We start from the raw sequence: 26694 nt of genomic DNA on the forward strand, positions 1-26694 counted from the left end.
GGTTTCCACCATAAAAAACCAATTTTTCGTAAAAATTGTAGTGGAAATATTTCGTCACAAGTCTGCCCTTGAACTTTGGCGATTTTTTTCCTCATACTCTAATATGTTATGCCTATTAGGAACTCAACAGCATGGAGGAATCCGGGATGAGGCCCGAGAAATGAATTTCGGTTTATAATGTTGGTTTCCACGTAAAAGACCAATTTTTCTTCAAAATTGTACTGAAAATATTTCGGCACTGGTTTGGTCTTGGACTTTGGTGATTTTTCTCCTTGTCTTCTAATATGTTTTGTCTATTGGGAATCCAAGAGCATGAAGAAATACGTGTTGTGGGCCATAATATGATTTTCGGCTTATAACGTTGGTTTCCACGAAATAAGATCTATTTTTCGTCAAAATTGTACTGGAAATATTTCGTCACAGGTCTGTCTTTGGACTTTGGCTATTTTTTTCTTCTACTCTAATATGCTATGCTTATTGGGAATCCAAGAGAATGGTAGAAAGCGGGTTGGGGGCCGAGATATGATTTTCAGCTTATAACGTTGGTTTCCACGAAAAAGGACCTATTTTTCGTCAAAATTGTACTGGAAATATTTCGGCACTGGTTTGTTTTTCCACGTTGGTGATTTTCCCCCTTATCTTCTAATATGCTTTGTATAATAGGAACCCAAGAGAGTGAAGAAATGCGTCTCGTGGGCTGTAATATGATTTTCGGCTTATAACGTTGGTTTCCGCGACAAAAGATCTATTTTTCGTCAAAATTGTACTGGAAATATTTCGTCTCCTGTCTGTCCTTGGCCTTTCGCGATTTTTTCCAATTCTTCATACCAAGAAAGAACTGATGTAAAGATTTCCTTAATAGAACAGATTTTATTTATCCCTGTTCTTCAAAATTCAAATGAAAGATAGATCAAATTCATAACACGAAAAATCCAACAGATTTGCCCACTTTAAATGTCGCTTTTGCATTCTGAATCTAGAGATTTCATTTCATCCAAAACGTGCCCTCAATGAAATATATTTCCAAAGTTTGCAAGTGGCCGCTGAGGTCCAATTATCCACAGTTTGATAGTTGCTGAAAAAAAGTACCCGAAAACTTCTAACATTTATTATGCCAGAACTCAAAGCAGCAAAAAAAACTAAGCGAACTTAATTCAACAGAGCAACAGAATTCAAAGACGTTTAAGGTACCTGCATTGGTTTTGGAGGAAAACCATTTCAGGACAATTCAGAAATGAATTTAGAAATTCGAAAACTTTTCTAGATTACATGATACGGTTGGAGTAAATGATTTGAATGATTGGCACACATGCTGCAACACAGAAATATCAAAGTTTGGAAGTATTCGATGTATATCAGTCATACAAACTTCAATACTATTTGAAAAGGAACACTTAAAAACTTGCATTTACCTTACATATTACCATAATCAAAGATAAGGGGTGATCCGTCGCATATATATTTATCCACAGAAATTTCAGAGTTCGCAGGTATCTGCTGCGGTTCAATGTATCTGCGCAATGAGCTTCGAAGACAGCAATTTCAAATCTATCCATAAATGAGCAACTGAAGACTTTTATAATCAATTTTTTACTTCATATAGATGTTACAGTTAGAGTCAAAATGTAAAATGAATGGCACAGTATTTAAATTGTATAGTTTGCAGATTTTTGCAGTATTTTAATGATCCGAATCTACAGCATTATAATGAAAAGTTGTCAAAAGTCATGATGTTACATTAAAATGACATAGCGCACATTGCATTCAGCAATTCTGTAAGTTTCTGGGGATGTTGGTAGGCATCATATTTGATCGCATCCAAAACTGAGCAACAGTACACTTATCGAAATGAATTTTTTTTATAATTCCATATTTGTAGTTTGCAAAGTGGAAATACTCAACATACATGTCATTCTATACGTTTTGTTATCAAAATTTGTGTTTGCATACCGCATTCCTAAGATACGACTTTTCATATCATCAGCAAAAAAAGCATCCATAGGCTTTCTGGAAAAGTTTCCAAATTTATCACTCGTCAGACCTAATGGGAAAAGAATAACTACACACTATACCAAGACCAGATGTTTTTTTGAAAATCTGATTTACAAAATGTGTAATTCAAGATCATGGTTAGAAACCTCTCGAATCATGTTACCACAATCATCATGAAGGAGTAGAAAATCATAGGACACATATTAGGGAACGAATTAATAATATGAATCGATCCGCTGCAAACTGATGGGGTGGAAACAAGGATCGGAGAGGGCAGAGCCAAACTGAATATCAAGCAAAATATGGGGATGTTTAAAAATAATGACGACACAAGAAATAAATTAGAAAACATTTATTCAATTAAAGTTTCTAATATCCTTCTAACAGTTGTGTGTATTTTTGTTCTATTTATTCGTATATATAACCTATGTACACATGATATATAATCACGCCACTGACAATATATTCGCACTGGACAATATTTCTCGTATTCTGGTTTAATTGAAGGATTATTTCAGTTAACACTTATTTCCAATCGAACGAAATGATGAAATCTTGAAAAGTTTCGTTGACATATGCATCGCGCATTTTTTATATTCTTTTTCACACACACATCACAGACTACATTTACGCGGCCGCTTTGATACCGGTTTAATATATCACAAATAACAAAATAAATAGTAATATGCACTTCTTTAGATGACGAAAATTATTTTTTTATTGATCCCGCACGTACTTCGTAATGTCGAAACTCTGTTCATACGATCAAAAACTGACACATGGTTTGTACATTATTATATGTATATCGATGGAATTTATGACTGCTGTTACCAGCTGTGCTGCGCCGTGTGCTACGTTCTGAAGTTGACGTCAGATTTCCAATCATCAACAACTAATTTCAACAACCAATGACAACGTTTAAAAATGGATGTCGTCAGATCCAACCAATCAGAAACTCGAGAGCATCAAAGTGCCTTTGATTGTGTTGTAAATATAGATGCATAAATTCTAGAATGTGTTGGTAACTTTTGCATAATCTTGAGCCTGTGCAAAGTTTTTTCTCAGCAATTACGCCACCGATCATGCTGATTGTGAGTGGAATCGAAAGAGAATTTATTAAATTAATCTCCAGTTCAATTTTCAAAGCCTCAGATGACTCACAAGGAAAGGTTCTCTGCTGACGTCCTTCGATTTTGATGAAATTTAAATATGTTATTCTACATCAAAATCTAAAAGACACGTATTTTTTTTATCGGCGGAAAAACGTTTCTAGGGGTTGAAATCACCCTTCAAAGTTGAGACCTCCGAGGGGTACTTTTCAGGTTTCACCTATTTTCACCTGAGATAATAGAATGCACCCAAATGGATAATTATCTTAATGATAAACGATGAAAAATGCAACTGGTTTCATATCGGAGGGTTGCATAGGAAAAAAGTTATAGGGGTTGAAATTCACAAAATCGTTATAACAAAAAAAGTATTGCACCTATCTCGATGAACTTAATTGCATTTCGAAGAGGGCAAAAAAATAGTAGATACGGGTTTTTGCGTTTTTCTCGCAAATCAAGTTAAGGGGGTGAACTACCCCTATATATGTTTACATCAAATCTCAATAAAACGGCAGTAATTTTTGTTTTCCTTATTTCCTCTGGTCGTGATACGTTTTTCCTTATTGATAATTCTGACTGATTTATATTTGGCAATGAGATAACACAGGCATACGATGAGAGCTTACACATATTCGTTTCGGTAGATAAGACCAAGATTTGGGATGACGCATAGAAAAATTGCGTAGTCAAGTAAAAAAAAGAGAGCGTACAATATGCTTATACCTTTTATTGATAATATGTCAACAGCAATAAATAGAAGCGAATATATAATCGTATGCTCTATTAGCCGTTGTAAGTACTGCAGTAATGATAGTCATCGAAAAAGTGTTTAAAACATAGCGACTTCTTACACCAGGAACAGCGAACAATAGCAACATTTTCACATCCTGGAACTTCACAATGTGAGTTGCAAGAATCTCCAAATGCAAAGTCTACAGGATTTTCAAAATTGGCTGGTTTTTCTTCAATATAACCACTTTTGTACCAAGAATATTTGAAAAGATCGATATAACGTGGTGACGACAGTTGGTTATGAACGAGTGACTGCAGCTTTATGATATTATTTCTCAAATGCAAATCAATATTATAATTCATCAATAGACAAGTATCAGAAAAATGTCTAACAAAATTTTTCCATACTCGGAATCCAAAAACATCGAGGGGTTGGATTTTTCCGGTAGTTCCTTTAGGTATAATCATTACTTTGACATCTCTATTTGAAGGTTTTACATCAAGTACAGCTTGGGGACAGTGTCCAGTCCAAGAATCAATCAGTAATAAAGATTTTGAACCAATTTTCGGGAAAAACACATGCTGCAACCAAATTTTGAAATGATCTGAAATTAGAAAAACGTATTTTTTTCATTCGAAAAAATATCTATACACAAACAGTGGGTGTAATTTATGCCTGAAGTAAGCTTCCCAGACTTGGATACTTCTATGTACACATTATCTGGTCTGAAAAGCGTTTTCTCCACTATTGGACCAATCTTGCCGGTTGGTTCTTTTAAAACCAAAAATAGAGGAGATAGCAGTTTGCCGTCAGCTGATATAGTCGGCTGAATCGTATAACTGTGGGTCGTAGATGAGACTGATTGTACAAGACATTATACTTGCTTTTCTCCTTCGATTGCTAAAGTTCTTCCGGAATGCATTTCTAGCTGGAAGCCACTCTGATCTGCGTTGAATGTATTTGACAATTTGTATGTTGCAATATTTTGCTTTACGTCAAAGACAAATTTTTGAATTTGTTGTTCCAAGATTTCTCCATCTTCAATTGTTTTGGATGTAATGAACTTATTAATTTTTCTCGATACGATACGATGAGCCGCTTTAAATGATTTTATCCACTTAGGAGATGCTTTGAAACGAAAATCAGAATGCCCTATTTCTTTTTGAGCATGTAAGGCCCATTTTTTCAAATCGGAATCGTGCACTATTAAACCAGCATCCACAGCAGCTTTGAAATTTTCCAAAGTGTAACTACAAATTCGTGCTAATTTTTCTTTGTACGTCCCACCCTTGTTCGAATTGTGTGCCCACCGCTGCAACTGTCGTATAGATTGCACTCTCTTGAACTTTTGTTTAACACTGCCCAGACTTAAATTTCCTTTCTTCCCGCTGCGCCAATACTGAACGGCCCTTAATTTGTACTCGTAAGATAAATCTTCGTCATCACGAGTGCATGTATCAGGCGGAAGTTCTGGTTCATGCAAGGCGTTTGCCCACTCCTTATCTTCAACAATTTCCATTTCCCAATCCTTGAACGGTTCTTCAAAATCCAAAGAATTTTCTTCTACCATTTCAAAACCACTGTATTCGTTCATTGCAGTCAACAAAATATTTTCAAAGTTTTCTTTCAACTGTATTTCATCGTTATTCACTGGCGAATCCGGGAAATGCATGACTTCAAAAGTTGCGAGAAGCATTCTAATAACGTTCAAAGGATTTATCTTCATTTTGATTAATACTTGCAACTTCGTTTTAAATAGTCTCGAATTGTAAGGCACTTCTTTCGTGTAGAATAAAAATAACCGACTGTGGTGAATATATTCCGCGATCGCAGTTTTATCACTGCTTCCGCGTCGTATTACAAATCTAATTTTGGGAGCGAGTCACAGACTGAACAGAGATGACTTCCAAATAACACCGTCAAGTAAAGGGACGGGGGGGGGGGAGTTGATGATAACTTGAATTGATGATAACTATAGAAATGTGTCAATATTTACCGAATTTTTGTGAAAAACATAAGGAATAGATATTTTTGGAATTTGTCTTGGGGGTTATTCAATATTAACTAATAAAAAAAATTGTTATCTGTAGAAGTTATCCCATCAGTAATTTTTGGCGGGAAAAAGTGAATTCTTTCAAACTATGGATGTGATAGAATTTTCAACCGAAAAATTTGATGTTCTCGCATTTTTCTTGCTCAATTAGGTAAAATCCATTGTTTAAATAAATTTTGAATAGAATCTTCTAAGTATAACTAGAAGAGTCAGATTGCCTTCAAATGAAAAATAAACCATAAGGATTGGACGCATACTTTAGGTTCTATAACTTTCACTAGTTATGAAAATGTAATTTCGAGAAAAATCTATCCATCATTTAAGATGTAAATATTGAAAATGTGAAGGAAAAACGTATCACGACCAGAAGAAATAAGGAAAACAAAAAATTACTGCCGTTTTATTGAGATTTGTTGTAAACATATATAGGGGTAGTTCACCCCCTTAACTTGATTTGCGAGAAAAACGCAAAAATCCGCATCTACTATTTTTTTGCCCTCTTCGAAATGCAATTAAGTTCATCGAGATAGGTGCAATACTTTTTTTGTTATAACGATTTTGTGAATTTCAACCCCTATAACTTTTTTCCTATGCAACCCTCCGATATGAAACCAGTTGCATTTTTCATCGTTTATCATTAAGATAATTATCCATTTGGGTGCATTCTATTATCTCAGGTGAAAATAGGTGAAACCTGAAAAGTACCCCTCGGAGGTCTCAACTTTGAAGGGTGATTTCAACCCCTAGAAACGTTTTTCCGCCGATAAAAAAAAATACGTGTCTTTTAGATTTTGATGTAGAATAACATATTTAAATTTCATCAAAATCGAAGGACGTCAGCAGAGAACCTTTCCTTGTCAGGAGTTTCGTAATTGAACAAAATGACATGCCAATTTTACCCCCACCACCGCGAATCGTTTTATTCAGAGAAAAGATAGTCTCGGCGAGCTCGGGCCAGCAGACGACAGGGCTGTCAATGTACTTGTCCCGAGACTCTACCGAGTCTTCTCTTGATATATCGATGTGACGAGCATTTTTGTCTCGTATGCGAATATTTTTCCAGAGATAGCTTTAATCGAATTTTCAATTTTCTGATCTCAGGATATATAGTTCTTATTTTTATTTTTCGAACTTAGCGTGATTGTGGTTAGTTTACGTTAATTTGATTCGCAAAACAAGATTGCAGAACTTTTGAGAAAAAAGACGTGTTATAAAACCTCCAAAATTTCCCTAGGGAAAAAAAACGTTGGGACAAGTACATTGATGGTCTCTTGTTTCCTGACCATATCACGAAAAATTTTTAAAAAATCCATAAAAAAATTATGAAACCAACTGCAAATAATTTCAACAGAACAATTCGAAAAAAATTTGACAAATCCTGAAAAAACATCACATTGAAAAAAAATACGAATCTGTAATTATTTTGTAAAGTGAAAAAAATTCAAATAAAACATGAGAAATAAAAAACCGAAATATCGCGCTTGAAAACATTTTGAAAAACGATGCCCCATTCTTCTTATCTTATTCTAACAACGAAATCAATCGAATAAAAAATTCGATCTAAATTATTTGCAGCATTAGAATTTATGATATCAATTCGAGGCCAAGTATTTTCTAATAAATTGAAATAAGTTACCACTTGAGTTACGTGCAGCACTAAAATTCATGATATCATTCGGGGACAAGTAATTTATGAGTAACTCCAAATTTCAACATTATGAAATTGTTTTAAGAAGATTTTAAATTAAAAAAAAACACATGAAAGCTAAAGTCATTTGTTACTCCACGGTGACAGAGACTTATAAGAAAACCGATTCTTTCAGGATCTTCTGGTATTATTTACAAAAATTTGACGTCGATTGGATTAATACAAATTATATTTCAATATGTGTTAAAAGTACTTGTCCGGCCCATCACTTTCCATTCAAACGGCTCATTCAAATAAAAATCATGCAAGACATTATTCCATGTGTTACTTTTCTGGAACTAGGATTAATCCCAGCGCCACGCGCCTGCCTTAAATCGGACATCCAACTATGCTCGGCGGCAACTATCTCTTGGCGAATCATGGTATCAATAAATAAAATCATTGCAATGGATAGAGGCTTCACGTTTCGTTAAATGGAAATTGTTTTTTTTTTTTTTTAAAAAAAAAGGACAGCAATTTACTTGGGAATGACTTTTCTTCGAATTTTAGGAAATGCTCGTGTCATACTCATCTTTTGACGTTACTTTTAAGGTTGATCCTCTGCGACAGCCCCAACCAAAAGTTATGTACTGTCAGCATATTAAAAGGTTTGATAATTCGTTCGGATCGTAATCAATAACTTTGTAAAGACCCTATATACGTACTCGGTGCCAGCAGATATAGTACAAATATCATTTGCTTTCGTAAAATTTATTCTAAAAGTATTTTTGATCCGACATCGTGAGTAAATTTTTTGACGGAACTATCCAGGTTACGCTTCAACATACAGAAAAGGTTGTCTATACAGACGACATTCGCTTGTTCGCTTGCAAAATATATCGTATGCAGCCTAAACCTTCGTACTTCCCGAGGCTATATCTGTCAAACTAGATGGTCAATCACCTTGATTTTTTTTCACAATATCTGTGATATCCTGCTCTAGCTCCTCCTCGTTTTTTATAAACTTCCTAATTTTAGTACTAGCGGCAGAATTAATAATGTGCCGTTTGCTTATGCATGGTCCATATGTTACGTGTTAATTGAGTCAACTTCAATCACATATATCTCGGGTTCGGGATGGTGAAACTTGTTAAAATTTTATAGAGGTGTTGTTCATATGTTAAACAATACGTATGCCAAATTTAAATAATTTCCTAATTTAACTGTCTCGTGGAGGAACCACCTTAACCGGGTACAATTGTGATGTAGGAAATTAAAAAACAAAATTGTACGCCCGTATCCACTCGAAAATTTATGGAAATATAATTCATTATCTGTTTCAGAATATATAGAGTATATTACCAAAAATTTCGTTTGCAATATTTTTAAATTAATGCAATTAGGTCAAAATTACTTAATTTTTAGAGGACGGGAAGTTTTCAGTTCAAATAGAAATATTTCAAATCGTGTAATTCATATATAAATCGAATGTATACCTCAGGACGAGTCTCCCACCAAGCAAGTAGTCCCTAAAGGGACCAATGAAGTCCTCTAAACGTTAGAGGTAATTTTCTCAATTCCCTCTGTATGCATACTTGTAATCCATCCGTTTTGAAAGAGACCTGATTTTTATTTGAATGAGCAATTTCAATGAAAAATGATGGGCCGGACAAGTATTTTCAACACATATTTAAACATAATTTGTACCGATCCAATCGACGTCGAATGTTGTGAATAATACCAAGGGAACCTGAACGTCTAAGAAGAATCAATTTTCTTATAAGTCTCTATCACCACAGAGTAACAAATGACTTTATCTTTGATGTAACTTTTTTGGATTTGAACGCCTTTTAGAACAATTTTATAATGTCGAAATTGCGAATTACTAATAAAATACTTGTCCACTAATTGATATCATTAATTTCAGTTTTTCACTTAACTCAGATGGTAACGTTTTTGATTTATTAGATCTTTCTCAAGTTCCTGATGGTTCCCTAAGGTATGATTATTGCGAATTACCATTAAATACTTGGCCTCGAATTGATATCACAAATTTTAATACTGCACGTCACTTAAATGGAAATTTATTTCAATTTGTTTAGATGTTAAAATAAGATGAGGCTTCGGTTCCCAAAATGTTTTCAAGCATGATTTTTCATTTCTCACGTTTTATTTAAATTTTTTTTCACTTCACAAAATAATTACACATTTCCAATTTTTTTTTAATATAATGTTTTTTAATGATTTGAAAATTTTTTCTGAATTATTGTGTTGACATTTTTTTTGTATGATTTTTTTTTTATATTTTTTGTGAAAATTCATCAGGAAACAAGGGAGCATCAATGTACTTGTCCCAATCTTTTTTTTTCCCAGGTGAATTTTTGAGATATATTATTCGTAATATCAAACAGGAGTTGTTTTACCATCATTCATCACAAAAGCCTCCGAGATCGAATACGAGGCTCTTCCTTTACTATGTCCCTGAAATGTAAAAATAAATTATGAAGTAGTATCTGCTGTTCTTCTTACTTATAGACCTGGCCTTGGCAAAGAGAATGTTCGGTTGCTTATCACTTACGTGTTCTATTCCATAAATATTGTATAACTAATTATAGTTACGTGTAACTACTGGATATGTTAACATTCCCTCTACGGTTTCAATGTCCTCAATTATGATTGTCTTGTTTAAGAACGTATCAGCAAATGTATCGGTGGATCAGTAAATATTCACACAGTCTTCTTTTATCCATTGCTGTAACAAATACGTTCAGTGGTGGGGTCCGGTATATCAACCTTAATTGAACGAGATTGTAGGATAGTAAGTAATGTTGAACTGTCTAGAAACGTATGTTGATCGTAGATTTCAAATCAATAGAGTCGAATTCAGAGAACTAGTTCATTACAACCATTGAATCAATGTTGACCTGATATTACAGTTTATCTTAGAAATATTCAAGCTCTGGACCAAAAGTGTAAATTCGATCTCGGAAAATACCTAGGATTCTCGATTTTGTTTGTGATTATAATAACGATGGAACTCCATGAAATGGTATGTGAAAATATTGAAGATCTCATTGCGTATCGATTTTTGTTCATATATGTATATTTTATAAATTTTTACCCCTTTTCGACATTCATAAAATGTGCTCATGTTAGAGCCGGTTAAATGCAATGCGTTTCGGTATACATAGCTATAGATTGAAAATGCGTTACTTATAATGTTTGTTTGCTATGTGTCTAAAATACCCGCAAGACATTCAACAATATGAGCAGCTATGTTCTCGATCCTTGAGTCATTATAGTGTCTCGAGAAAATAATACGAATAAGGAAGTTTTGCAAAGCACGCTCATTGAGACCACTCTTACCCATCAAGTTATTGAAAATTGTTCCATTTATAAATCATCTAGCGATCGCTTCTTCAAGTGAGATGCAAATTAAAATGATGTCTTATTTATATGCATTATTGTTTCACAGATTCAAGCTGATTTTTTATTAAATTTTGCATAAAAAACGTTGCATTTCATGAATAAGAAATTTGAATACAAAGTGAAGGGATGGGAACAAGTACTTTTAATACATATTGAAACATGATTTTATAATGTTGAAATGAAATAATATACACAACGATTTGAAGTTTGTGAATATTGATAGTTAATAATTATAAAAAAAGTGGGTTCACATCGTTAAAAATATTGAAAAGCAACATTTTGAGATTTTTTGTGTTACTTGATTTCAATTTGCATTAGTAATTTATACAAAAGTCCTAACATAGCCAAGGATTCTTAACCCTTATTCAAACACTACTTTATAACGTCAAAATTTTAAGTTAAAAAATTATAGTGCTCAAGTAATTTCACCTGATTAGGTTACGACTTTTTTTCTATTCTTTAAGTCGTTCTCAAGAATAACTCCAAGTCGTATTTTTTTCCCATGGATATCGTCAATTTCTTGGTTCGGGTGCCTGAGTCGTCCTGTAGGAATTAATATTCCGGTTTACCAATGAATACTTAAGCACCAATTGATATAAATTTTGATGCTGCGCGTAATTTGGATGTTAATTTTTCAGCACATCTAGTTGATACTTCTTGTTTTTTTTCACCTTTTAAAATAGATTTCAGTAAGGTTCACGAATATTTTTTTTTTTTCAATTTTTGTGATTTAATTCGAGATTATCAATGTACACGTCCCATTCTTTTCCCGAGAGGAAATTGTTATAGTTCGATATCAAACCTCTTTTTTATGGCCGTTTTAAGCAATATAAAAGGATTTTCAGTAAGACTCTTTGAAACTTGAAAATTTTTTAATGTGATGTTCAAAAATCTTTGTTTATTGTAATAATTTTCATCAAGTTTTCGGCATTTTATAATGATTTTGAAACTCCTTAAATGTTTCAAACTAAATCCCTTCATTTTTCTTGGCGTTTTTGAGTTTGCACCATTTTTGGTTTTGCACGATTTTTTGAGATTAAAATGATTTTCAGCAAGGTTTATCAAGAGACTCGGTAGAGTCTCGGGACAAGTACATTGACAGCCCTGTCGTCTGCTGGCCTGAGGCTCTCGCCGAGACTATCTTTTCTCTGAATAAAACGATTCGCGGTGGTGGGGGTAAAACTGGCATGTCATTTTCTGGCATTGCGGAGCTCAAGAGATGTTTTGTTAAGCGAAAATTAGTTTGGAGACTAAATTTCAAAATCTCTTTCGAATGAGCCCGAAACCAACACGATCAGTAGCGTAATTGCTGAGAAAAAACTTTGCACAGGCTCAAGATTATGCAAAAGTTACTAACACATTTAGAAATTTGACATGTCTGTATATAATACCATCAAAGGCCTCATGTCCCTCGGTCTAACTTCGCGGCGGTGTCGCGGACTGACGTCACATGCCGAGAGCTCGAAAGTCACCAGCCGAAGTTTCACGTCATATTGACGTTTGGGGTTATGATGTTACGAAGTGCGTGCGGGATAACTAAAAATAATTTTCGTCATCTAACGAAGTGCATATTACTATTTATTTCGTTAAATTTTGTGATATACTAAACCAGTATCAAAGCGGCCGCGTAAATGTAGTCTGTGATATGTGTGCGAAAAAGGATATAAAAAAAGCGCGATGCATATGTCAACGAAAACTTCAAGATTTCATGATTTTGTTCGACTGGAAATAAGCGTTAACTAAAATAATCTTTCAATTAAAACAGAGTGCGAGAAATATTGTCCAGTGTAAATATATCGTCAGTAGGCTAGGTTATATATATGAAGGCGTCAGATTATATATATGAATAAATACAACAAAAACACACAGAACTGTTAGAATGATGTTGTAAACTTTAATTGAATAAATGTTTTCTAATTTATTTCTCATGTTTCCCATATTTTGCTTCATATTCAGTTTGGCTCTGCCCTCTCCGATCCTTATGTTCACTCCATCGGTTTGCAGCGGATCGATACATATCATTAATTAATTGCTTAATATGTGTCCTATGATTTTCTACTATTTCTTCATGCTGATTGTAGTAACGTGATTCAAGAGGTTTCCAGCTATGATCATCAATCTCACATTTTGTACATCAGATTCTCAAAACAGTTTCTGGTCTTGATATAAGTGTAGTTATTCTTTTTCCACCTGGTCTGTCGAGTAACAAATTTTGAAACTTATTCCAAAAAGTCTTTGGATGCTTTGTTTGCTGATCATATGAAAAGTCGAATCTTTGGAATGCAGTAGGCAAACACAAATTTTGACAACAATACTTATGAAATGACATGTATGTTGAGTATTCCCACTTTGCGAACTACAAATGTGGAATTATTAGTGAAAAGATTCATTACACTAAGTCTACAGTTGCTCCGTTTTGGATGCGATCAAATATAATGCCTGCTAACATCCATGGGAACATACAGAATTTCTGAATACAATGTTCGGTATGTCATTTCAACGTAACATCATGACTTTTGCCAACTTTTCTCTATAATACAATAGATTTGGATTATTGAAATACAGCAAAAATCTGCGAATTATAAAATTGATATACTGTGCCACTCATTTTACTTTTCAAAACTAACTGTAACATATATATAAAGTAAAAAACTCATCACAGAAGTCTTCAGTTGCTCATTTATCGATAGATTTTAAATTGCTGTCTTCAAAATTTATTGCGCAGATACATTGAATCGCAGCAGATACCTGCGAACTCTGAAATTTCTGTGCATAAATATGTGTGTTAAGTATCACCCCCTATCTTTGATTATGAGAATGAGTAATAGAACTTGGTTTAGCAAGTTTTAAAGTATTTCTTTTTAAATACTATTGAAGTTTGTATTACTGCGGTATGAAGCGAATACCTCCAAACTTTCATATTTTTGTGTCGCAGCATGTGTGCCAATCATTTAAATTTTTTACTCCAACCGTAACATGTAATCTCAAAAATTCATCACAAACGTCTTCAGCTTTTCTAAATTCCTAAATTTTCCGTTTTCTATTTTATTCTGAGTTTTTCAACTTTTAAATTCATTCCTGAATTCTCCTGAAATTGTTTTTCTCCAAAACCAATGCAGATACTTTAAACGTCTTTGAATTCCGTTGCTCCTGTTGAATTAAGTACGCTCAGTTTTTTTTGCTTCTTTGAGTTCTGACATAATAAATGTTTCCGGGTGCCTTTTTTCAGCAACTATCAAACTGTAGATAATTGGATCTCAGCGGTCACTTGCAAACTTTGGAAATATATTTCATCGGGGACACGTTTTGAATGACACGAAAATGTCTAGATTCAGAATGCAAAAGCAACATTTAAAAAGGGCCAATTCCGTTGGATTTGTTGTGTCTTGAATTTGATCTATCTTTCCTCTTTTCCTTTATTTTTCCTAACGTTATCAGCCGAAAATCATATCTCGGCCCGCAACACGCATTGCTCCATGCTCTTGAGTTCCCAATGGACGAAACATATTAGAAGACAAAGAGAAAAATCACCAAAGTCCAAGAATAAACCTCTATCGAAATATTTTCAGTATAATGTCGACGAAAAATAGGTCTTTTTTCGTGAAAACCAACGTTATACGCCGAAAATTATAAACAATTCATAGATATTTAAACTAAAATCTTATAGTCATCTGAACATAAATAAGGATCTTTTGAGAAAAAAGACGTGATATCAAACCATAAACTTCCCCTAGGGAAAAAAAAGGTTGGGACAAGTACATTGATGGTCCCTCGTTTGCTGATAATTCCACCCATAAAAAAAACTTTAAACAAAATTATTTTTTAATTGTAAAAAAAAATTATTTCATAAAAAAAAATACAGAACAATTCGAAAAAAATTTTACAAATCTTGAAAAAACGTTATGTTAAAAAAAAACTAATCTGCATCTATTTTTTAAAGTGTCAAAAGAATCAATTAACAAGTAAAAAATAATAAACCGAAAAATCGCGCGTGAAATCATTTTGGAAAGCGATGCCTCATTCTTCTTATGAGATTCGAACAGCTAAATCAACTGAAAAAAATTCCATCTAATTTACGTGCGGCATTAAAATTTATTATATTAATTCGAGGCCAAGTATTTTCTAATGAATTGAAAAAAGTTACCATTTGAATTACGTGCAGCACTAAAATTTATGATATCAATCGGTGGACAAGTATTTTATTAGTAACTCCAAATTTTGACATTATTGAATTGTTCTAAGAAGCTTTCAATTCCAAAAGAATCACATGCAAGCTAGTCATTTCTTACTCTATGGTGGCAGAGACTTATAAGAAAATCGATTCTTCTCAGACTTTCAGGATCCTCTGGTATTATTCACAAAATTCGACGTCGATTGGATCGATACAAATTATGTTTAAATATGTGTTAAAAGTACTTGTCCGGCCCATCACTTTCCGTTTAAATTGTTTATCCAAATAAAAGTCAGAGCTTGTCTAGAACTGATGGATCACAAGCATTCATGCAGAGGGAATTGAGAGAATTATCTTCAAGTAATTTTTACTTAATAGCACTAATTTAATAAAAAACGGAAACAAATTATTCCGCAATATAGAAGGGATATTATTGTGCATCGATAAATGAAAAAAATTGTACATAATGTATATGTTCAAGCTTCCAAAATAACTCTGCAGTTTACATTCGATGCGGGCAATTTTTACTTCCCACTTATTCTTCCAGCGAACGAGTTCCATTCGGAATAAGAACTAACCTATACTATTATTAAAAACATAAAATTAATAATGAATCGCATTTCAACAAACTTTTAACGAGATTCTGCCGTGCCATTTCGTTTTTTTATGATTGATTCTTTATTGAATGAATAGTGATGGGCCGGACAAGTACTTTTAACACATATTTAAACATAATTTGTATCGATCCAATCGACGTCGAATTTTGTGAATAATACCAGAGGATCCTGAAAGTCTGAGAAGAATCGATTTTCTTATAAGTCTCTGCCACCATAGAGTAAGAAATGACTAGCTTGCATGTGATTCTTTTGGATTTGAAAGCTTCTTAGAACAATTCAATAATGTCAAAATTTGGAGTTACTAATAAAATACTTGTCCACCGATTGATATCATAAATTTTAGTGCTGCACGTAATTCAAATGGTAACTTTTTTCAATTCATTAGAAAATACTTGGCCTCGAATTAATATAATAAATTTTAATACCGCACGTAAATTAGATGGAATTTTTTTCAGTTGATTTAGCTGTTCGAATCTCATAAGAAGAATGAGGCATCGCTTTCCAAAATGATTTCACGCGCGATTTTTCGGTTTATTATTTTTTACTTGTTATTTGATTCTTTTGACACTTTAAAAAATAGATGCAGATTAGTTTTTTTTTAACATAACGTTTTTTCAAGATTTGTAAAATTTTTTTCGAATTGTTCTGTATTTTTTTTTATGAAATAATTTTTTTTTACAATTAAAAAATAATTTTGTTTAAAGTTTTTTTTATGGGTGGAGTTATCAGCAAACGAGGGACCATCAATGTACTTGTCCCAACCTTTTTTTTCCCTAGGTGTATTTTTCTTGACTTAAAATTTTTTTTCCAATTCAAAACTTGATTTACAGTAAGGTTTATGATATTTTTCATTAATACAGGGGAGATGACTGTAAAGGACGATTCTAGGGACAAGTCGATTATAATAAACCAAGAATTTTCGAAAACAATTGGAAACGCTATCGCTCCGGTAAAGAGTCCCTGGCAGCAACTCGTCATAACATGAATGTACTTGTCTTTGAGTTGTTGCCGCGATTCTAGATATCCAAACCACGGAATGTAGACTTACGCTAGGTTGCTATTATATTCATTGTAACCTCTCAATCATTCATGTGTCTCAACGCGTTGGAACGACATGTCGGACAGGAAGAGTAGAGAATTTTCCAATAGATCTGTACCCGGATTCTGTCGTACAATTTCGTTTCTTTATGATTGATTTTTATTTGAATGAATAGTGGACAAGTACTTTTAACACATATATAAACATAATTTGTTTCGATCCAATCGACTTCGAATTTTGTGAATAATACCAGAAGATCTGCCACTATACAGTAACAAATGACTTAAGCTTTCATGTGATTTTTTTGGATTTAAAAACCTTCTAGAACAATTTTATAATGTTGAAATTTAGAGTTACTCATAAATGCTTATCTTCCGATTGATATCATTAGTGCTGTACGTAACTCAAGTGGTAACTTTTTTTCAGTTATTAGAAAATATTTGGCCTCGCATTGATATAAATTTTAATGACACAAGTAACTGGAATGGATCTTTTTATTTTATTGATTTAGTTGTTAGAATAAGATAAGAAGAATAGGGCATCGTTTTTCAAGATATTTTCAAGCGCGACATTTCGGTTTTTTTTTCATGTTTGATTTGAATTTTTTTCACTTTACAAAATAATAATAGATTTATATTATTTTAAATGTAATATATTCAAGATTTCATAATTTTTTTTATGGAATTTTTTTTACATTTTTCGTGATAGGAATGTAATATATTTAATTTTTTTCCGCGGTTTAAAATGAGTTTAATTGCGAAGTTTAAGAATTTAAGTTTACATTTCTTGAGGTTTAATGCGAAAACGGGCGCTCATTAATGTACTTCTCCGAATTTTTTTTCATCGAGAAGTGATTCTTATGGTTTGATATCAAATCTTTGTTCTGCGGTAGTTTTAAACGATATCGAATGTTTTCCAAGAAGGTTTGCAAAAGTTTTTGAATATTTTCATGCGATGTTTAAAAAAAATTCGCCAATTATTTCCGTCAAGTTTTGTTGATTTTATAACGATTTTGATATTCTCTGAATGTTTGAAGTGATCCTCTCAATTTTTCGACGATTCCAAATGTTTTCACAATTCCGTGAGATTGAAATCATTCTCCATAAAGTTTATGATTTTTGTCCATAATCGTTGAATTTGTTCTCCTTATTGATAAATTCTGTTTTCAATTTTTTTGTTGAAATCGTTGTTAATAAAAAAGAACATGAAGACTTTTCAGTAAAACAAATTGTTTAATTGATTTTCTTCAAGATTTGACAGAAAAGGAGAGAGATGATGATGATGATGATGATGATGATAAAGCGTTTATCAAGAGACTCGGCAGAGTCTCGGGACAAGTACATTGACAGCCCTGTCGTCTGCTGGTCTGAAGCTCTCGCCGAGACTATCTTTTCTCTAAATAAAACGATTCGCGGTGGTGGGGGTAAAACTGGCATGTCATTTTCTAAAATTGCGGAGAAGATGTTTTTAAAAGCGAAAAGTAGTTTGGAGACTAATTTTCACAATCCCTTTCGAATGAGCCCGAAACGAACACGATCAGCGTGATTGCTGAGAAAAAACTTAGCACAGGCTCAAGATTATGCAAAAGTTACTAACACATTTAGAAATTTGACGTGTCTGTATATAATACCATCAAAGGCCTCTGTACCTGAGGCAAACTTCGCGGCGGTGTCGTGGACTGACGTCACATGCCAGCACCTCCATCCCGTCGCTATATAGATTAACCGAGATATTATGAAAAAGGGTTATGTTGTTTTGACAATATGAAGTTCGGGATGCGTGTATCGTGTGCTGGATAAATTCGTGGTGATCGGTTAATTGTGTCATCCTTTCCTATCGTGAATTGTTTCTAAACATAGATTTATTTGAATGAATCATTGGTTGAATGTAAATTAATTCCAATAAATTTTTTAAAACTTTTATTAAATAAAAATGTCGTTCAATCCAATGTATTTTGGTCATATTCTCTTACATTTAGTTTGGCCGTGCCCTCCAGTCTTTTTTGTCCACCTATTTAGCTTACAGTGTATCCATACCAATTTCTGTTCATTCTCTGGACTATATGTATGTTGTGTATTTCTATTTCTTCTCATTGAGTTCATCAACATAGTTTGAAGATTTATGACAATAACTGTCGTTCGATCTGATCGCTTGTTTATACACCCGAGTTTGAAAAAAATCTTTGTACCAAGTAAATGCACAGATATTTACTTGAGTTGTTACATGATGAATTTTGAAGTTTATTTCAATAAGACATTGGGTGATTTGTTCCTCGTGATATCAAAATTTGTATCTTGGAAATGCAATGGGCCCCTGAAGTTTAACAACATGATGAAGCTACACATATATTGAGTATTTCCGCACCATGTTTGCGATTGGCATTATCAGTGGAAAAATTCATGTTCGCAAGTCTACACTTGATCATTTTTGGATGCGATCAAATATTTTATTTATGTATAACCATGGAGACATACAAAATTACTCCATTTTGCTTACTGCTTCAATATGCACCATATTTTTCACTTTTTTTTCTTAAATGTGTAATAATCACGTTCAAAAATGTGGGTCAAGAAATTCTGAAATGTTTTTCTCTATACTATCAAAGTTTGTATTACTGGTATGCAGCGAGTACCTGTAAACTTTGATCACACCAAAAACAGCAAAAATGCTGTAAAAAACAAAAAGTTGTTAATAAATGAAACCTATGAAAAGCATTAATAGTCAAATACATCCCCGAAAGTAGCCTCATAAAAAGTTGATTAATAAATCCCCGAAAGTAGCCCCACAAAAAGTTGTTAAATTAATGAAACCTATGAATAAAAAGCATGAATAATCAAATACATTAAACCCATTAACCTTCAATGAATATTTTTTAAATTATTTGAAAGTATAGTTGTTTGACGCAAAAAAATCCGATGACAATAAAAGTTAAACATAATTAAAAAAAAAAAAAAATTCCGATACGAAACAAACTTCAAAGGAAATAAAAATTGATTGAAAAATAACGGTAATTATGCAGTTTGGCTACTTTTCCGAAAATCATCGGAAGAAATTTTTTTTTTAGCATGGACGGCTTCGATTAGTTACCATTGATGATATTTCGTCGGGGGAGGCTAACATTTTCCATAAAAACCATGTGTTATGGGGTTTTGAAGTTATTGGAAAAATATGATGAAATATGGTATATTTGAATATTTTAGAGTTCACAACAGGACGGGGAACTCCTAAGTAGTCTGACATACGCGCCAAATCCCCGCATTTTTCCAACAACTTCAAAACCCCATAACTCATGGTTTTTATGGAAGATGTTAGCCTCCCCCGACGAAATATCACGTACTATAGTCCAATCAATAACTTCGAGAAGAAAAAGAAAAATTCCATTGATTTTCGGAAAAGTAGCCAAACTGCATAATTACCAAAATAACAATTTGATTGAAGGAAAAAAAATAATTAAAATAATAATTTAACTGAAAAAAAATTTCACTGAAAAAAAATGAAAAGAAAAAAATGGACCGAAGTACTTAGCGACTTTGTGGTAATGATCAATACATTATAATATGAATTTTGTGAACAAACACTCGCCAAGTACTTCGGTCAATTTTTTTCTTTTCATTTTTTTTCAGTCAAATTTTTTTTCAATTAAATTATTATTTCAATTATTTCTTTTTCTTTCAATCAAATTTTTATTTTTCAATCGTTTTTTTTTCGTTTAAAGTTCGTTTCGTATCGGAATTTTCTTTTTTTTAAATTATTTCTTACTTTTATTGTTATCGGATTTTTTTGTGTTGAACAACTATACTTCCAAATAATTTTAAAAATATTCATTCGAGGTTAATTAGTTTAATGTATTTGATTATTCATGCTTTTCATTCATCGGTTTCATTAATTTAACAACTTTTTGTGGGGCTACTTTCGGGGATTTATTAATCAACTTTTTATGAGGCTACTTTCGGGGATGTATTTGACTATTGATGCTTTTCATAGGTTTCATTTATTAACAACTTTTTGTGAGGCTACGTTCGGGGGAAGTAAATGTACTTGTCTCACTTTTTTACAGCATTTTTGCTGTTTTTGGCGGGGATTTGTCGACTTTTTCTATGGAATTTATAGCTCGTGTATTAGAACGATCAGCAATTTTCCCTGTGTTATAGCAAAGTATGACAAAATTTAGTCTAAAATAATTTGCTCATGAAATAGTTGCTTGATAAAAAACTTATTTTTTAGTTTGTTCCGAAAAAAAATGTAAGCATTTTTAGCCTTCCTCGACCAACTTCTTTTCTCAATTTTAGCATCATCGGAAAAAATCCATGAAGAAGCACATATTCTCAACATACTTGTATAATGACCTTCGAAAACGGTTTGACCGTGGTGAAATATGGCACTTTTAATTTTATATTTTTGGTCACCAATGAAAATTGTAGTAGACGGAATACTTTTGATACTATAGTCAATTTTCGAAAATTGTAAGGTTTTTTCGTGCACAGACATTGTTGAAAGTTGTAGAATTAAAACTCGTTTAGCCGCTGCTAAATCAATTTTTGTCATAAGTTTACTCATTTCACCACAAGAATTACATTGACCTTCAGTCGAACGCCATTGAGAGAATGTGTGTTCAATTATTCCTTGCAAAGTTAAGGCTTTCTTAACACATGGTACGGTCAGCACGAGTATATTATTTGGTTGCTCTTCCGTCTTCGTGTACTGACAACCCTGACATCGAATCGTAATTGTTAATTTATGTTCAATAACATCTTTAATAACACAATTCTTGCTGCATACGCCAATGAAGATTCCTGAAGCATCGTGCTGTTTTTTTTTTTTAATGAATGACCCACCTACATATTCCCTCACGGCTAATGAGCTTGATAATGTATTTCGTTCTACATAAGCACGAAGTAAAAGTGTTAATGGATTTTCTTCTGATTTGCCATTCCTTACGAGTTCTTCTCGGAGTGGTTGACAATGAAACATGCAATGTATGATAGCATTGGCATAACATGAAACACCATCCACAGTTGAAAGGCCATTGATTTTCCGGGTACTGATTTTTGTTTCAGTCGGTGGTTCTTGATATTCCATTACATTCTTGGGTATCGCCCAAAGTAAATCCGGTACTTTTGTAGCTCGTTCTGTAGAGAATTTTATTAAGGCAAGGTCTGGGCGATACTTCTGTCTCAAACGATTATATTCGATTACAGCTAATTCATCTGCTTTCACAGAATGAGGGTCGAAATTTATCAAATGTGGTCTGTCCAAAGTAGTCACACGAAAAAGAGCAACATAACTTTGCTCGCAAGTAAATATTGAATTTCCTGTATCTATCGCAACATGGTCTAAGCTTAATCCTTGGCTCTTATGAATACTAATACCATAGCTCAGATTCAAAGGAAATTGTTTGCGTACGACATAAACTCCATCCATTATTTGAAATTTTATACTTACGCGTTCTATTTCGTACTCCAACCTCGTTTTCAAACGAATTTTTATCTTCTCAACATCATTTGTATCAAGTGAACGAGTAATCGAAATAATTTTACCGATTTTACCGTTAACCAAACCTATTGTAACAACAATATTTCGCCGAAGCATAATCTTTGCTCCTACTTTAACCCTAATACGAGTTGTGAGACCAGCTGTTCGAGAACTATCATCATCATCGCAAGCCAAAATCTTTGCCGCTTTTGATTTATTATAGGGAGCACAATCAATATTATCACGAGCCATTAATATAATATCTTCCGACGGTATACGATTTAACATAGCTTCGTTCAAAACGTCACACAAATGATTTGTGGGCAATAAACAAACAGTATCATCTGATAGTTCATTAATGTAATCACACAACTGTTCAATTCTATCACGGAATTCAAAATTTTGATATCTGACTCTGTTATAAACCCTAAACGAATTCTAGAAAGTATTTGTCAATACGAAGAATCATTTTTCTGACGCATATTGATTGTTAGTTCATCGTAGCTGAATAAATTCGCCCAAATATCCGCACTTCCTAAAGATTCTAACAACTGTTGAACCTTGGATGTATCAAATTTAACGAATGCTTGTTCTTGACGCACCGGTGGTAATTGAAGAAGATAGCCAAATAACAAAATATGTTTTTTACCGAACCAGACGTCGTCAACGTTGGATGTATTAAATATTTCCGTTAATCTAAGATGGATATATAATAACATAACATTTGATATCATCGAGACTTCATCAATAATTATCAGCGAAACATTTCTTAATTGATCACGAATTATTTTTAAAACCATGTCGGAAAGTTCTTTATCCCCATAAAAAACTTTTTAAAAGTAAAAAAATTACGCCAAGTATTAAAAAGTGCAACCTTGTTTATAATAATATTAATTATATATTTTCCTCTAATTATTTATTCTATTTCTTTGGAAAAATATAATCATATCAATTTAATCAAGCCAAGTACTAGTGATGTTTGTTTTTTATTATTTTGATTACAAATTTAGAAAAAAAAACTCAAGCTTTTGAACAAAAATTTGGCGTGCATGGTTTTTCAAAATGTACCTAAATGAACAATGCAAACCAGTATTCAAATTTTACTATTTTACGTTATTCTTGTTTTTCTTGCTTCTCCCAATGCTCTCATTGTTCAAAATAGACCGAAGTATACACCCAAGTAAACCATGTACACTGATTTCTCGCTGGTCTTCCGGATGGCCTATTTATTGTACCGGGTTACGTGACAAAAGGTCCCAGAACAAAATGTCCGGGTCAAAATATCCAGGTCAAAATATCCTGGGACACAATATCCCCGGGACGAAATATCCCGAGACACAATATCCGGGAGTCAAAATATCCCCGGGACGAAATATCTCGAGACACAATATCCGTGAGTCAAAATATCCCCGGAACTAAATATCATGAGACACAATACCCTCCATAATTTGCGGGCACGCAGGGAAGTAGACACACACACACACACACACACACACACACACACACACACACACACACACACACACACACGGAGGGTTCAATATTCAAGCCATTCGGTCTTACAAGTGTAGCATATTTCCAAATCGAGGATATTACGTCATTAGGATATTTTGACTCCTGGATATTTTGTCCCAGTATATTTTAAACCATAAACTTCCCCTAGGAAAAAAAAGGTTGGGACAAGTACATTGATGGTCCGTCGTTTGCTGAAAATCCCATCTATAAAAAAGTCTTGAAAAAAACGTTTTTAACAAATTGTCAAAAAAATTATTTTATAAAAAAAAATATAGAACAATTCAAAAAAAATTTCACAAATTTTGAAAAAACATTATCTGTAAAAAAAACTAATCTGTATCTATTTTTTAAAGGGTCGAAAGAATCAAATAACAAGTAAAAAATAAAAAACCGAAAAATCGCGCTTGAAATCATTTTGGAAACCGAAGCCTCATTCTTCTTATTTGATTCGAACAGCTAAATCAATTGAAAAAAATTCCATCTAATTTACGTGCAGCATTAAAATTTATTATATCAATTCGAGGCCAAGTATTTTCTAATGAATTGAAAAAAGTTACCACTTGAGTTACGTGCAGCACTAAAATTTATGAAATCAATCGAAGGACAAGTAATTTATGAGTATAACTCCAAATTTGAACATTATCGCATTGTGCTAAGAAGCTTTTAAATCCAAAAAAATCACATGCAAGCTAGTCATTTCTTACTCTATGGTAGCAGAGACTTATAAGAAAATCGATTCTTTTCAGACTTTCAGGAGCTTCTGATATTATTCACAATATTCGACGTCGATTGGATCGATACAAATTATGTTTAAATATGAGTTAAAAGTACTTGTCCGGCCCATCACTATTCATTCGAATAAAAATCAATCATAAAAAAATGAAATTGTACGGCAGAATCCGGTTAAAAATTTATTGACATGCGATTTATTATTAGTTTAATGTTCTTAATAATAGTATAGGTTAGTTATACCGAATGAAATTCGTTCGCTGGAAAAAGTGAGAAGTAACAATTGCCGTCATTCCAATACCAACTGGGGAGTTATTTTTGGAAGCTTGAACATATTTAATGTGCAAAATGTTTTTTATTTATCGATGCACAATAACATCCCTTGTATAGTACAGGACAATTCGTTTCCATTCTTATTCAATTAGTGCAATTAAGGGATTATTACTTGAAGATAACTCTCTAAATTCGCTCTGCATGAATATTTGTGCTCCATCAGCTCTAGAAAAGCCCTGATTTTTATTTGAATAAACAATTTTAATGGAAAGTGATGGGCCGGACAAGTACTTTTAACTCATATTTAAACATAATTTGTATCGATCCAATCGACGTCGAATATTGTGAATAATATCAGAAGCTCCTGAAAGTCTGAAAAGAATCGATTTTCTTATAAGTCTCTGCTACCATAGAGTAAGAAATGACTAGCTTGCATGTGATTTTTTTGGATTTAAAAGCTTCTTAGCACAATTCGATAATGTTGAAATTTGGAGTTATACTCATAAATTACTTGTCCCTCGATTGATATCATAAATTTTAGTGCTGCACGTAACTCAAGTGGTAACTTTTTTCAATTCATTAGAAAATATTTGGCCTCGAATTGATATAATAAATTTTAATGCTGCACGTAAATTAGATGGAATTTTTTTCAATTGATTTAACTGTTCGAATCAAATAAGAAGAATGAGGCATCTGTTTCCAAAATGATTTCAAGCGCGATTTTTCGGTTTTTTATTTTTTACTTGTTATTTGATTCTTTTGACCCTTTAAAAAATAGATACAGATTAGTTTTTTTTTACAGATAATGTTTTTTCAAAATTTGTGAAATTTTTTTCGAATTGTTCTATATTTTTTTTTATAAAATAATTTTTTTGACAATTTGTTAAAAACGTTTTTTTCAAGGCTTTTTTATAGATGGGATTTTCAGCAAACGACGGACCATCAATGTACTTGTCCCAACCTTTTTTTTCCTAGGGGAAGTTTATGGTTTGATATCATGTCTTTTTTCTCAAAAGTTCCTTATTTATGTTCAGATGACTATAGGATTTTAGTTTAAATTTTTTGATTTTCGAAAAATTTGAACTTTGAATTATTTATGATTTTCGGCTTATAACATTGTTTTTCACGAAAAAAGCCCTATTTTTGGTCAAAATTGTACTGGACATATTTCGTCACAGGTCTATCCTCGGACTTTGGCGATTTTTTCCCTTGTACTCTAATATGTTTTGTCAATTAGGAATCGAAGAGCACGGTGGAAAGCAGGTTGGAAGCCGAGATATCTTTCTCGGATTATAACGTTGGTTTCTACGAAGAAAGACCTATTTTTCGTCAAAATTGTACTGGAAATATTTCGTCACAGGTCTGATCTGGGACTTTGGCGATTTTTTTCCTTGTACTCTAATATGTTATGTCAATCAGGAACACAAGTGCACGGCCGAAAGCGGGTTGGAGGCCGGGATATGATTTTCGGCATATAACGTTGGTTTCCACGAATGTATAAAGACCTAAATTTCGTCAAAATTGCACTGGAAATATTTCGATAGAGGTTTGTTCTTGGACTTTGGTGATTTTTCTCCTTGTCTTCTAATATATTTTGTCCATTGGAAACTCAAGAACATACACATGTAGCAATGCTTGTTGCGGGCTGAGATATGATTTCCGGCTTATAACGTTAGAAAAAAAAGGAAAAGAGGAAAGACAGATCAAATTCAAGACACAACAAATCCAACAGAATTGGTCATTTTTAAATGTCGCTTTTGCAGTCTGAATCTAGACGTTTTCGTGTCATCCAAAACATGCCCCCGATGAAGTATATTTCCAAAGTTTGTAAGTGGCCGCTGAGATCCAATTATCTACAGTTTGATAGTTGCAGAAAAAAGGCACCCGAGAACATCTATTGTGTCAGAACTCAAAGAAGCAATAAAAACTGAGCGT

At 33.0% G+C, this 26694-nt stretch overlaps 1 protein-coding gene across 5 annotated transcripts in view; it reads left to right on the forward strand.

The window, feature by feature from the left end:
• The first annotated feature begins 10187 nt into the window (after nucleotides 1-10187).
• Nucleotides 10188-26694, forward strand: part of LOC122406617 (solute carrier family 23 member 2) — a 1354473-nt gene continuing 1337966 nt past the window's right edge. For 2 of the 5 annotated variants that reach the window (XM_043412174.1, XM_043412173.1), the window contains exon 1: nucleotides 10348-10563. In XM_043412174.1, the coding sequence (XP_043268109.1) occupies nucleotides 10546-10563 (18 nt within the window). In that variant the 5' untranslated portion in view covers nucleotides 10348-10545. The other 3 variants (XM_043412169.1, XM_043412170.1, XM_043412168.1) reach the window with 3 other exon arrangements.

This window comes from Venturia canescens, chromosome 2 (genome assembly GCF_019457755.1).
Source record: "Venturia canescens isolate UGA chromosome 2, ASM1945775v1, whole genome shotgun sequence".
In the NCBI taxonomy this organism is placed as follows: domain Eukaryota; kingdom Metazoa; phylum Arthropoda; class Insecta; order Hymenoptera; family Ichneumonidae; genus Venturia; species Venturia canescens.